A 15391-nucleotide genomic window follows, 5' to 3' on the forward strand; every position below is an offset into this window, starting at 1 on the left:
TAAATCACATAAACACATAAGTACATTTAAGTAAACACAAGCTGTTTTAGGCTGGGTTTATTTGTTTGATAAAAATGGGACTTCCATGTCCGTTTAAGTGCATTAGAAGAAGATCATGAAGGCACGTTCGGCTGTAAGTGCTACTTATTTGCTATAGTGAATTAGTCGTGCAGTAGAATTGTGTCTATTTCATGGATAAACGCAGGTGTCAGTCTTTCACGGCACTTTTTTCCATTAATTTAAAAGCTCTTTTATTATAACATCTTAGCTTAGAACGTTGTGATTGTTCTTCATAAAGTATCACGCTGCCCTAAATAAAACGTTACCGTTCTCATGTTTAACTTATAATTCTATATATTTAGTAGCTTGTCTATTGCTTAAAGGGATAAGAAACCCCAATTTTTCTTTCACAATTCTGATAGAGCATGTCATTTTAAACAACTTTCCAATTTACTTCTATCTTCTAATTTGCTTCATTCTCTAGCTATCCTTTGCTGAAAACAATACCTAGGTAGATCCAGGAGCAGCAATGCACCACTGGGAGCTAGCTGCTAATTGGTACATACATAGAGGAGCGCTTAAACGGCTAGACATAAAATTTATTACATACAATATTAAAAGAGTGCGCACTCTGTACTTATTCACACTTGTAACACAAAAAACTTATAACATATCTTCTAATAAAATCAATCGAGTTGAATATATGTGCTTATCTTATTAAACAGTCCTATTGCAGCTTTTCAAAAAAAGCCAAAACAACTTTGTTTCTTTCGTCTAAACACGTGGTTCTTACTGGCCAATAATATGCCTCAAACCTCGTTACCCTTAAATTCAAATTGTAACGGTTTTGGCAATTATATATACACAATGTTAAAAAATCTTCTTAATGTTGCGGAAAAGTTTCAAAACTAGTATTGTGCTGATCCTTGTTTATTGTAATCTTTTCACACTTATCTGTTTTTCCTTTTTGATTTCTTGGTTACTGTTACCGTCAAACAAACAGTTTTCTTTATAGGTGCTCACTCTGTCGCTCTCGCTCCTGCTTATGCCCCAAAAGTGTTTCGGATCTCCAAAGATTGCCTTCCGATGACACAGATCTCTCATCTATTATTTGTCTCCAGGCTCCACAATCCACCTCGGTGCTGCAGGGTTCACACAGAGCTGATGTACATTTCCTGCACCTCCTTAGATATCCGGAACTGCCACGGCACTTATAATTCTAAAGCCCGTTTTCTGACGTTCCTTGTTCGTTTATTCTTGATCTTGAAAAAGGCTTATAACGAGCTGAAACGCGTTGATCATATACTATGAGAAGCTTTTGAAATTAAAAGCAATAAAAAGCAGCCACACGGAAGAATAAACAAACAAGGAACGTCAGAAAATGGGCTTTAGGATTATAAGTGGCGTGGCAGTTTCCGGATATCTAAGGGGGTGCAGGAAATGTACATCAGCTCTGTGTGAACCCTGCAGCACCGAGGTGGATTGTGGAGCCTGGAGACACATAATAGATGAGAGATCTGTGTCATCGGAAGGCAATATTTGGAGATCCGAAACACTTTTGGGGCATAAGCAGGAAGGAGAGCGACAGAGTGAACACCTATAAAGAAAACTGACGGTAACACTAACCAAGAAATCAAAAAGGAAAAACAGATAAGTGTGAAAAGATTACAATAAACAAGGATCAGCACAATACTAGTTTTGAAACTTTTCCGCAACATTAAGATTTTTTAACATTGTGTATATATAATTGCCAAAACCGTTACAATTTGAATTTAAGGGTAACAAAGTTTGAGGCATATTATTGGCCAGTAAGAACCACATGTTTAGACGAAAGAAACAAAGTTGTTTTGGCTTTTTCAATAAGTGGTCTGTTTTGAAAAGCTGCAATAGCACTGTTTAATAATATAAGAACATATATTCAACTCTATTGATTTTATTAGAAGATATGTTATAAGTTTTTTGTATTACAAGTGTGAATAAGTACAAAATGCACACTCTTTTAATATTGTATGTAATAAATGTAATAAAATGTATGTCTTTAGCTGTTTGAGCGCTCCTCTATGTTTTTTATTTTTTTTTATAGATATTTTAAGTACTGTAATACAGGTACAGTGTTTTAGAGGAGCTTGACATATAATTGCCTTTATCGTTTATATTTTTTGAATTGGTACATATATGCCTCTTGTCATTGGCTCAACTGATTTCTTCAGCTAGCTTCCAGTAGTGCATTGCTGTTTCCTTCAACCAAAGATACCAAGAGAGCAGAGCTAATTTGATAATAGCAGTAAATTGGAAAGGCGTTTAAACCTGTAGGCTCTATATGAATGATGAAAGAAAAATTTAGGGTTTCATGTCCCCTTAAAAAAATCCTTCACAAACAGAACACCAAGTGGAACCAGGATATATATATTTTTTTACATCTGGTAACAAAACTTGAATTATCTACAGGACCTTGAAATTTGCTGCTATGGGCCCAAACCTTCTTATCCTAATAATAAATTAACACCTGCTTTCTGGTATTTCATACATTACAAAACCCTGCACACTGATATAAAAGGTTAGAAGATATTGCAAATCCTACACTAACTTTGGTATTCAGTATAACAGTATTTATGCTGTTATTTGAATGTGTAGGTGAGATCCAGCGAACTGCTTGTTGTTCCAGGAATTATTTGTAAACGCTGAGTAAACGAGACGGCCTTCATCATGCAAAGATTGCTATCCTGGCTGCAGTAATATACAAATGCACCAATGCATAAAACAGCTTCTGGGAATGCTGGTTCCAGTGGAATCCGCAGGTCTATTTGACTTGGTTTTGTCAGACTCACAATCTCTCCATTCACCTTCTGACCTTCAAGAAGCCATTCATGACCTGGGGAAGCAAAAATATCAGCTGCAGCTCACCAGTAATCAGTTTCTTGCTTTATTGTTTTGGTTGTATTTACATAAAGGTAGTTAAAGTATTTCATTGTTATTGGAAACTGGTACATAGGATATCTAATAACAACAGCATTTGCATTAGTATCACTACAATGTTAATTTATAGGGACTTTTAACACTAAATAAATCTCCCTCTAGTTATAGATGCAGTCATGTTGGAACCTACAGTACTGCGCATGTACAAATGCATCACTACTGGAATGCAATGACAACTAGATTTCAATATGGCAGCACCCATGACTAGAGGGAGGCGGGAAATAACCTCAATACTGTGCTTATAAAATGTATTTAGTGTTAAATGGACAGGAAAGCCCCCAAAAATGTTAGGCTTTGGATGGAACTTAAACTTAAAAAAAAATTCCAATTTACTTCTATTATCAAATTTGCTTTCTTATCTTGTTATCCTTTGCTGAAGGAGAAGCATTCCACTACTGGCAGCTAGCTGACCACATCTAGTTAGCCAATCACAAGTGACAAATGTGTGCCGGCACCAATCAGCAGCGAGCCCGCACTAGTGTAGGATATGTGCATATTCTTTTTCAACAAGAGATACCAAGAGAATGAAGCACATTTGAAAATAGAAGTGCATTTAAAAGTGTCTTAAAATGACGTGCTCTATCTGAATAATGCACGTTTAATTTTTACTTTCCTATCATTTTAATGTCAATGAAGGCAAAATATCTATCTAATCCTAATATAAACCTACACTGATACCAATTTAATGGTAAGGGATAAAAAATGCAAGGGGTTAAAGAGAGTACGTCCTGCTTATGTGATGATATTATACCCCCATAATATTGTCATCTTTAAAATCTGAGACCATTGTTTTTGTATCTGGAATTGTATCACACTTTTGTCACAACAATGTGATAGTAAACTGTACAGAGTACTTACCTTCGGCAGTTAGAAACCAGAAGCTCGGGGCGTCGTTTGTTAATTTTGACCCCTCTGGAAGGTTAAGTTTTAATAAATATTGTAAAGGTTTGTTTGGCGATACAGACAAGGGTTCCAGTGTGACGTTCGGCGCGGACTTCGGTAACTTCGGAATCTGGATCTTCATTGGTATTTTACTGTCCACTGTATCTGCCCATTCACTGGCCAATAAAGGAAACTGCAAGAGACGTAAGAATCCTTAAATCATCAAATCTGGTCCATGTATAGATTAAAACATTTACAATAGTGTAATAACTACATATGATGATTACAATCAATTTAGATGAAGCAGTTCTTGTGTTATATCACTATGTAAAAATGTAATACTTTCAAAAATATGCAAAACAAGCCTTCTAGTTTAGCAGAAGTGAAATATTTATCATGTTATGCATGGCCAATGCGCTAGTGAAAGCATTACAGACAAAACTACCATTAACAATCCTCATAGGTATCCTATAAACCAAAAAACAGACTTTTTTTTTTTTTTTTTTTTTTTAAACATAGTAGTCTTTACAATCGCTCCACATTGATACCTAAGTACTGCATACACTGATAACCAAAGTAACATGTATACAAATAAAAGAAGGGGAATACATACTGAACATTCCGTCAGTGCTAGGCCCTAAATATTGGGGCGTGTCTGGAAGAGGGTGTGGCCAATTCCATAGTGAAATGTGCAATGGTAGAACTAGCAGAGTGCTATGCAATTCTATTCATTACTGTAGCACCCTCAAATCTCAAACATGCCAGTTGGCCCAAATTTGCAAGTTTTTTTTATTTTAATATGCTACTTATTTTTTTTTAATTACATATTTTTGTGCTGAATAATTCAATTTGACCAATTTGTATCACAGGAGTTGTCACTATCAGTCAGTGGGTAATAGATACATAGATATATGTATCAGCTGTGCATAAACATGTCTCTCAAGTTAGTTTTACTAAAATGTATTTTAACGTGTATAACTGTTGTTCTTCAAGATATATGATAGACACGTGTTACTTACTATGCCCTCTTAGTAAAGGGAAAAAGATCATGACATATAAATAAAACAGTCTGACTTCTGGGTTAACTAATCACATTGTATTTGCTAGTTTACTAGTATAAAGAAAGGACACACAGCTTCTGGAGGTAAATGTAAAATAAAGATACATATAATGCATTATGCTGTGTGGGCGCACAGGCTAATAATAGTGTGGGGGGGGGGGGAGTGTTTTATTTGATGACTGACGGGTCTCATTAAACTGGCAGGTATTCCAATATAATTAACCTCTGAATTATCTTCTGTCGGGAAGATTGATGTACAGACGCCCACTTTATAAGGAAAACAAAACGGAGTGTTCTTTTTTTTTTTTACAAGTTTGCCCTTGAGTGAAAAACTAGGCATGATGTAATCAATTAAAACACTTGTTTAAACATTCCAGAAAAGGATTTCTTCAGTTATCTCTTAGTTATGAAAGCTGCTGCCTCTAACAAGTGGACTTAGAAAAAGGAAGAACAATTAAACGGGCATTGTAAAAATGTCAAGTTCAAATTCCTTACTTACGACATGTCATTTTTGCATTGCTGACACCAGATAACTATTGCCTAGATTTAGAGTTTTGTCGGTAAAGACCCGCGTAGCTAACGCAGCTTTTTTTCCCAACGCACCCTTAAGACAACGCTGGTATTTAGAGTTGTCTGAGGGGCTGCAATAGGCTCAAAAATGGGAGCGTTGAGCATAATTTACTGTCACTTCAACCCTCAATACCAGCGTTGCTTACGGTAGCGGTAAGCTGACAAAACGTGCTCGTGCACGATTCCCCCATAGGAAACAATGGGGCAGTTTGGGATGAAAATAAACACCTGCAAAACGCAGCCCCATTGTTTCCTATGGGGAAACACTCTCTAAGTCTGCACCTAACACCCTAACATGAACCCTGAGTCTAAACACCCCTAACCTTACACTTATTAACCCCTAATCTGCCGCCCCCGCTATCACTGACACCTGCATTACATTATTAACCCCTAATCTGCTGCTCCGTACACTGCCGCAACCTACATTATACCTATGTACCCCTAATCTGCTGCTCCTAACACCGCCGACCCCTATATTATATTTATTAACCCCTAATCTGCCCCCCCCAACGTCGCCGCCACCTACCTACATTTATCAACCCCTAATCTGCCGACCGGACCTCGCCGCCACTATAATAAATGTATTAACCCGTAAACCGCCGCACTCCCGCCTTGCAAACCCTATAATAAATAGTATTAACCCCTAATCTGCCCTCCCTAACATTGCCGCCACCTAACTTCAAGTATTAACCCCTAATCTGCCGACCGGACCTCGCAGCTAGTCTATTAAAATGTATTAACCCCTAAAGCTAAGTCTAACCCAAACCCTAACACCCCCCTAACTTAAATATAATTTTAATCTAACAAAATAATTTAAATCTTATTAACTAAAGTATTCCTATTTAAAACTAAATCTGCCTGTAAAAAAAACCCCTAATATAGCTACAATATAACGAATAATTATATTGTAGCTATTTTAGGATTTATATTTATTTTACAGGCAACTTTGTATTTATTTTAACTAGGTACAATAGCTATTAAATAGTTATTAACTATTTAATAACTACCTAGTTAAAATAATTACAAAATTACCTGTAAAATAAATCCTAACCTAAGTTACAATTAAACCTAACACTACACTATCAATAAATTACTTAAATAAATTACCTACAATTACATACAATTAAATAAACTAAACTAAATTACAACAAAAAAACAAAACACTAAATTACAAAAAATAAAAAAAGATTACAAGAATATTAGGCTAAGTACACCTACTCTAAGCCCCCCTAATAAAATAAAAAAAAACCCCGAAATAATAAAGGTCCCTACCCTATTCTAAATTAAAAAGTAACCAGCTCTTTTACCAGCCCTTAAAGGGGATTTTTGCGGGTCATGCCCCAAAGTAATCAGCTCTTTTGCCTGTAAAAAAAAAAATACAACCCCCCACATTAAAACCCACCACCCACATACCCCTACTCTAACCCAAACCCCCCTTAAATAAACCTAACACTACCCCCCTGAAGATCTCCCTACCTTGAGTCGTGTTCACCCAGCCGGGCCGAAGTCTTCATCCGATGGGGCAGAAGAGGACATCCAGACCGGCAGAAGTCTTCATCCTATCCGGGCAGAAGAGGCCATCTGGACCGGCAGACATCTTCATCCAAGCGGCATCTTCTAGCTTCATCCATCCGGAGCGGAGCGATCTTCTTCCAGCCGACGCGGATCCATCCTTCTTCACTGACGCCTACTTGCCAAATGAAGGTTCCCTCGAATTCCGATTGGGTGATAGGATTCTATCAGCCAATCGGAATTAAAGTAGGAAAAATCTGATTGGCTGATTAAATCAGCCGATCAGATTGAGCTCGCATTCTATTGGCTGATCGGAACAGCCAATAGAATGCAAGCTCAATCTGATTGGCTGATTGGATCAGCCAATCGGATTGAACTTGACTCTGATTGGCTGATTCAATCAGCCAATCAGTTTTTCCTACCTTAATTCCAATTGGCTGATAGAATCCTATTAGCCAATCGGAATTCGAGGGACGCCATCGTGGATGACGTAATTTAAAGGAACCGTCATTCGTCGTCTAGTCGTCGGGGAAGAAGGATGTTCTGCGCCGGAGGTCTTGAAGATGGAGCCGCTCCTCGTTGGATGGATGAAGATAGAAGATGCCACTTGGATGAAGATGTCTGCCAGTCCGGATGTCCTCTTCTGCCCGGATAGGATGAAGACTTCTGCCGGTCTGGATTTCCTCTTCTGCACCATCAGATGAAGACTTCGGCCCGGCTGGGTGAACACGACTCATGGTAGGGAGATCTTCAGGGGGGTAGTGTTAGGTTTATTTATGGGGGGTTTGGGTTAAAGTAGGGGTATGTGGGTGGTGGGTTGAAATGTTGGGGGGTGGTATTGTGTTTTTTTTACAGGCAAAAGAGCTGATTACTTTGGGGCATGCCCCGCTGGTAAAAGAGCTGGTTACTTTTTAATTTAGAATAGGGTAGGGACCTTTATTATTTTGGGGGGCTTTTTTATTTTATTAGGGGGCTTAGAGTAGGTGTACTTAGCCTAATATTCTTGTAATCTTTTTTTATTTTTTGTAATTGTGTTTTTTTTTTGTTGTAATTTAGTTTAGTTTATTTAATTGTATGTAATTGTAGGTAATTTATTTAATTAATTTATTGACAGTGTAGTGTTATGTTTAATTGTAACTTAGGTTAGGATCTATTTTACCGGTAATTTTGTAATTATTTTAACTAGGTAGCTATTAAATAGTTAATAACTATTTAATAGCTATTGTACCAAGGTTAAATAAATACAAAGTTGCCTGTAAAATAAATATAAATCCTAAAATAGCTACAATATAATTATTCGTTATATTGTAGCTATATTAGTTTATTTTACAGGTAAGTATTTAGTTTTAAATAGGAATACTTTAGTTAATAAGATTTAATTTATTTCGTTAGATTAAAATTATATTTAATTTAGGGGGGTGTTATGGTTAGGCTTCGACTTAGCTTTAGGGGTTAATACATTTATTAGAGTAGCGTCGAGGTCCGGTTGGCAGATTAGGGGTTAATACTTGAAGTTAGGTGGCGGCGATGTTAGGGAGGGCAGATTAGGGGTTAATACAATTTATTAATAGTGGCGGCGAGTTCAGGTCGGCAGATAAGGGGTTAATAAGTGTAGTTAGGTAGCGGCGACGTTAGGGGGGGTGCAGATTAGGGGTTAATAAATATTATGTAGGTGTCTGCGATGTTAGGGGCAGCAGATTAGGGGTTCATAGGGATAATGTAGGTGGCGGCGGTGTGCGGTCGGCAGATTAGGGGTTCAATTTTTTTATTATAGTAGCGGCGATGTGGGGGGACCTTGGTTTAGGGGTACATAGGTAGTTTATGGGTGTTAGTGTACTTGAGAGCACAGTAGGTAAGAGCTTTATAAACCGGCGTTAGCCCATAAAGCTCTTAACTACTGACTTTTTTTGGCGTTAGGAGTCTTGTCGGTAGAGGCTCTACCGATCACTTCAGCCAAGACTCTAAATACCAGCGTTAGGAAGATCCCATTGAAAAGATAGGCTACGCAATTGGCGAAAGGGGATCTGCGGTATGGAAAAGTCGCGGCTTGAAAGTGAGTGGTACACCTTTACCTACCTGACTCTAAATACCTGCGGGCGGCAAAAAGCAGCGTTAGGACCCCTTAACACTGCTTTTGACGGCTACCGCAGAACTCTAAATCTAGGTGTATGTGATTAAACCCCATGAAGCCCACTGTGCAGCTACTGAGCTGGTTAAAACCAGTCAGCCAATCAGAAGCAGCTGTTGCAGCTCTCAAGCAGAGCTTTACCGTCTACCATTCTAATCAGCATGTCAAAGGTGCACTAGGAGGTTTGGGAAATAAACAATGTATTCAAAACACAAATTAGCCTGACAATAGGATGCAGGTGTATTTTTAGTTGAAATACTTTTTATTAAGAAGTCACATTAATAGTATCATGACAGTACATAGAAGTTGTGAGAAACAATAGATTATACAGTCTGTCTTTGTGTTCATATCTTAAACATTTTTCCCATTTACCTTTATATCCCTCCACCCCCTCCCTCTTCCCCCCCTAACAGTAAAACTATTAAACTTTAAATTATAAACCTTTTCCGTAGAGCGGTGTCTTCCATAAAGAAAAAGAAAAATTTTACCATTCATTCTTAACACATAAAGAAAAAAAAACATCAGATACTCCCTCCCTCTCTCCTTCATGAGTATTTCTCAGCTATAACAGTTTGAGTGACTTCAAGGGTGGAGTGTTATCAGTAAGTCATTCTCCATTTTATCTCTCTTTGTATTGCTTATTGAGGGTCCAATGAAACCATATATTTTGAAAAATTTCCACACTACCCTGCATCCATGCTGCTGACTCAGACATCTGATATATGTCCTCAATTTTATCTAGCACCTCTCTCCATTCTGGTGCCCCCACCTTCCACTTTCTAGCAATGCAGACTCTAGTGGCAGTACACACTATGTTCACCCATTTATTAGAAGCCGAGTTTAGGGAATCCAGATGGATATGTAATAAAGCCTTTGCAGCTGACAGTGTGAATGAGTCGCCCAGAATTTTTTTAACCAGTAATGTGAGTTTTTCTCACATGCCCACCATCCCACATCCACGATAGCATAGTCTATTACATTGAGTAGTATAATGTGAGGTCTTCAATTGGGGTAAGATACCATCGGTATGCTGTTTTAATTATATTTTCTATCAGGTCTGCCCCAATTAATCCTCTGCTTGACTCTGAGAATATCTGATTCCACTCATCTTTATCGTGAGTTATATCTAGGTCTTGTTCCCAGTTGGAGTAGAGCTTCGGTTTTGTGGTGTTATGTGCACTTTGAATGGCTAGATAGAGGCGTGTGATCATTTTTTTCTGTCTGCCTGGTGTTAGGATAAGTTGCTCTAAGGTTGTGTGTGTTGTATCCTTTGCTCCCTTTCTGTAGTTATGTATTGCATGTGAAATTTGAAGGTAAACAAACCAATGTAATGGGTCTGGTGAAACCTTATCTCCTATTTGAGTGAAAGTCAATATTTTCCCCTTATCCATAAAGTCTGCTACCCTGTATAACCCATTATTTTCCCATTTAGTTACTTGTTTTTGAAAATCTGTTGGTAGTAGTAACCTAATCGGTATGATAGTGGTCTGTGTGGACATTAAGCTTAGTGTTTTGGTTAGAGATTTCCATATAGCCTTGGAATCCTCAGTAACTTTTAATTTAGCACGACAGTGTGGTCCCGTGTTAATCGGATTCCATAGTATCTCTCCTGGATTGTCTAGCCCCCCTATTTCCGCTTCAACTAGTGGCCAAGTCATATCTCGACAATCTTTATGTAGAAGAGCGCATTGAGCCACTCTGGCCGCCTGATAGTAATCCCTAAGGTTGGGAACTCCTATCCCTCCCAACTGTTTTGTAGTTTTAGAGTATGAGCAGCTAACCTAGCTGTTTTCTGTCCCCTAATAAATTTCATAAGTTCGCCTTGCATCTCCTCTAGTTCTTTCAGTGGGATTTTGATCGGTAATGCTCGAAATAAGTATAATAAACTGGGTAATATGTTCATTTTTATGGCTGCTAACCGTCCATGCCATGAGAAACTGCCCTTTTTCCATTTAGATATATCTTTCCTTATAGTTATATATTGGGGTATAGTTAATTGCATAGAGTTTTTCTATTGAGTCAGTGATATTGATGCCTAGGTATTTGATGTACCCACTTGCCCATTTAAAATCAAAGTTAATCTCTATCAATTTTCTTGTATGGACTAGTAAAGACAAGGGAAGAGCTTCACATTTTTCTGAGTTGATCTTAAAGCCCGATACCCTAGAAAACTCCTCTAATAACTGATAAAGATTGGGTAGGGAGAGCATGGGATTCGTTATTGACAATAAAATATCATCGGCAAACAGTGTTAATTTGTATTCCCTCCTATGTGTTTTGACTCCTAATATGTTGCCAGAATTCAGGCTGCCAGCGGCTCTACACACAAAGCAAACAGCAGAGGAGACAGAGGGCACCCTTGACGGGTACCATTCAAGATCTTTATAGCTCTCGACTGATAACTCGCCGCTCTAATTGTTGCTGTTGGATAGGAGTAAATGTTTTTGATTGCCTCTAAAAATTTGTTCCCAAATGTTGTAGGACCGCCTGCATGTATCCCCAATCTACCCTGTCGAACGCCTTCTCCGCATCCAAAGACAGGAGCAAAGAAGGCGTTCCTGTGTTTTTCAAGTATTCCACCAGAGCCACCGTACGCCGAATATTATCAGGTGCTTCACTCTCTGTGATGAAGCCCACCTGGTCAGGATGGACCAATGTAGGTAATCGTTGTTTAAGCCTGTTCACCAGGATCTTTGTGAAGATCTTCACATCCTGGTTAATCAGCGAGATTGGTCTATAATTTTGTGCTAAATTAGGGTTTTTCCCTGACTTAGGAATTACAACAATCTTGGCTTGAAGCAACTCCGGTGGAATCTTAGCCCCTCCAAGGATATCATTACAGTATTTGTGTAGGTGGGCAATCAAGTCTGCATTGAATAATTTGTAATAATCCCCTGAGTACACGTCTGGTCCCGCTGATTTACCCCTTTTAAGTTCTTTGACGGCTAGTGCTACCCTCTTGTACTGAGATCTCTGCTTCTAAATGTTTTGCCTCTTCTATATCTAATCTAGGTAGGGAAGCTTTTTCTAGAATTTGTTCCCTTAATTTTGTTATCTGTGGGGAGTGATTAACTTTTTTGCCATCATACAGGTCTTCATAATATTTGGCGAATTCTTCTACTATTTCCTGGGGGTGGGAGGTCATTGTGCCATCCCTTTTTTGTAATTGCGCTATAGTGAAGGATTTTGTTTTTTCTCTTAATTTGTTGGCTAGAAACCTATCAGGCTTATTGGCATATAAAAAATAATATGACTTTAGTTTGTGTATGGCCCTCATGGAATTATCAGTCAGTATTTTGGTTAGTTCTTTTCTTTTATTAGTTAGTGTGGTTAAGGTTATTTGGGACAATGTGGCTTGATGCCTTTTTTCGAGAGCTTCTATTTCTTGTTGTAGGGCTTCTACCGCCAGTCTTATTCTCTTTAGGTATAAAGCTTTTTCTTTGATGATCAGCCCCCTAATGTATGGTTTGTGTGCTGCCCATACCATAAGCGGTTTAACTGCGGGGTTAACATTATCCTCCAGTATTCATTAATACTATTTAAAATTCTATTGTGTATATCTGGATGTTTTAGTAACGAGGGATCATATGTCCATGATCTCTGCCTGTTTACATCCACTATTCCTTTTAAATGAATTTGTATTATAGAGTGGTCCGACCAAACTGCTGTGTGTATGGATGATGAAATTAGATTAGGGATCAGAGTTTGGCTAATATATATATAATCCAATTTAGTATATGTTTTATGGGCGGGTGAATAATATGTGTAATCATTCGTCTGGCCGTAAAGAGTCGTCCAAGTGTCTAATAAATTGTGTGTCTCTAATTCTTCTTTAAAATCTGCTTAGTGATAGAATTAAGCCTTCTCTGCTTATTTGTAAGTTTGACAGTACTGGAGTCTCGAAGTATCTTTAGGTTTACATTAAAGTCTCCCACCAACACCATAATAGATTGTGACCACTGTGTGAGCAAATGAGATATCTTTTAAAAAAAAGTCATGTTGTTGTTCATTTGGGGCATAGATGTTGCATATTGTTATCTGCTTCCCTTGAATAGTCCCCCTAAGTATTGGGTATCTACCCTCCTTATCCCTTATTACCTTGTCTTTAACAAATTGGACCGAATTGTGGATGAGAATTGATACCCCCCTCTTCTTACTCTCAGTTGAAGCATGGTAATGTTGGGTAAAGTGTTTGTCCCAATATTTAGGGCACTGGCAGTGTGTGAAGTGTGTTTCCTGTAAGAATAGAATTTTAGCCTTCATGTTGCTATACTGGGTAAGTGCGGTTTTCCTCTTTACATTTGTATTTAGGCCTCTGACATTGTGAGAAAATATTTGTAGCCTAGATTCCATTTAGGATCTTTTCTCTCCCCCCCTCTGCACATACCTTCCTTGAAGAAACTTATATTGGCATCTCTTTGGACCAATTGTAGTATGGAGAAACCTTTTTGACCACCGCTCTTCGGAACTTAAACTAAAAACACATATTAAAATTAAACATTATGCATGAAACAAAAATTAACTTTGAAGTACTAAAATAATACATTCTGTCTAACTATATTCACTCTGGAATCTGCCCAGATGTGCATTTCTAAAGTATCTTCTAGTATATGGAGAACAGCAAGTACATAGATACCCCTCAAAGGTAGCACTGTCTAAGTCCTGTGCCTCCATAACTAACCTCTAAGAGACTTATATATTCTACAGCCTATTATTCTTCACATATCTTTACAATAATCTCTCCATTAATAAGCCTTAGTGGATTTGTTTTAATGTCTTGAACATAAGTCCATTGACTATATATAAGTCACTATTCCCGCTAAGGGGAGAGATGACTATGCTGCAATAAAAAAGACTGTTACCGTCCTTCAATGACCTGAAAGTTACTAAAGTCTTCTGTTTCTTCCTAGAGATTTTCGTCCAGCGCCCCTGTTGGAAAGCACCTTTGGAAAGCTGAGGGCGAATTCTGGAGTTTTCTTGAGAGTTTTCTGGAAATTCTGGACAGTCCAGTTTCAAGATTTGACAAAGACCTGGGATGTCTTGTTTTTCTTCAATGGTATATGTGTTGCCTTCATGAAGCACCAGCAGGGCAAAGGGGAACCCCCATCTATAGGTGGTTTGGTTTTTTCGTAAAAGTTGTGTTAGCGGGCGAAGAGCAAATTGTTTCTGTAGAGTTTTAACACATAGATCCTGGTAGAATTGGATAATTGAGCCTTTGAACTTGAAGGTTGGGTTCTTCCTAGCTGCCATCATAACTTCTTCCTTTTCCTGGAACCGAAATTTTTTTACTATTACATCTCTTGGGGGATCTGTATCTTTAGGCTTAGAGCTCTATGAGCCCTTTCCAGCTGAAATTTCCCCTCTGCTTGTGACCCTGTAATGGTTTGGAATAATTGAAGGAGGTAATCGTCTAGGGCTGCTGCATTAGTTGTTTCTGGGATTCCTTTCAGACGAATATTACACCTCCTACTCCTATTTTCAAGATCCTCTAGTTTGTCATTAATGTCCTTTAATTCTTGTTGGTGGTCGGACAGCTGTTGTTTGATGTTTGCAACCTCTTCCTCCATTGCTTCTTCCTTTTCTTCTACCATTTCTAGTCGTGTCCCCAATTCTGAGATATCTTGTCTAATTTCTGTGAGGCTATTTGTAACCGTACTTTGAAATGTGTCCATTTTTCCCCACATTTTGTCAAAAATAAATGTTATATCCTGTTTGGATACTAGATTCTGAATGTCAGATTTTGTAATGTGGAGATCGAAGTTTCCTGTAGAGCTATTGTCAATTTCTTCTTCTGCCACCACCTCATTCACATCTTCACCCCTCTCCAACATCTTATCTCCTTTCTGGGGTTTAAAGAAAATGCTAGCTGCAGCTGGTTTGCTGGTGGTCCCTGACTTATTCTGCCTTCTGATTGACATGTTATAAAAGGCAAGGTGTCACAAACTAATGTCTCTGACTCTCCCTGAAAAAACAATGCAGCTGTCTCTGTAACAGTGTAGGATTAATTTAGCGCCAAAAATCTTAGCTGCACGAGCTCAGCGGATCAAATTGACAGTCAGAACTGTAAAAAGATTCAATATATGGGTGTGGGTCATTTTTTCTTTCTTTTTGATTCCCCCTGCCTTATTTCAACTGCGTATGTGACATGTTAATCACTTTTATTACTAGAGCTGTTTGATTTCGATCACTCTTGCAAATTCAAGGCGTTTTACTAGTTACTGTGTGTAGATCTTCAGTGCATATATTGATTGATTGCCTATACT

General features: G+C 38.1%; 1 protein-coding gene across 1 annotated transcript in view; it reads right to left on the bottom strand.

Moving 5' to 3' along the window:
- Positions 1 to 1970: 1970 nt before the first annotated feature.
- The window catches only part of NHLRC2 (NHL repeat containing 2), an 85725-nt gene continuing 72304 nt past the window's right edge, over positions 1971 to 15391 (bottom strand). Inside the window, exons 10-11 of the mRNA XM_053692696.1 lie at positions 3835 to 4051; positions 1971 to 2872 (exon numbers count right to left, since the gene is read on the bottom strand). Coding sequence (XP_053548671.1) covers positions 2619 to 2872; positions 3835 to 4051 — 471 coding nt within the window. The 3' untranslated portion in view covers positions 1971 to 2618. The remainder of the gene's footprint in view (positions 2873 to 3834; positions 4052 to 15391) is intronic.

The sequence above is a fragment of the Bombina bombina genome, chromosome 9 (assembly GCF_027579735.1).
Source record: "Bombina bombina isolate aBomBom1 chromosome 9, aBomBom1.pri, whole genome shotgun sequence".
In the NCBI taxonomy this organism is placed as follows: domain Eukaryota; kingdom Metazoa; phylum Chordata; class Amphibia; order Anura; family Bombinatoridae; genus Bombina; species Bombina bombina.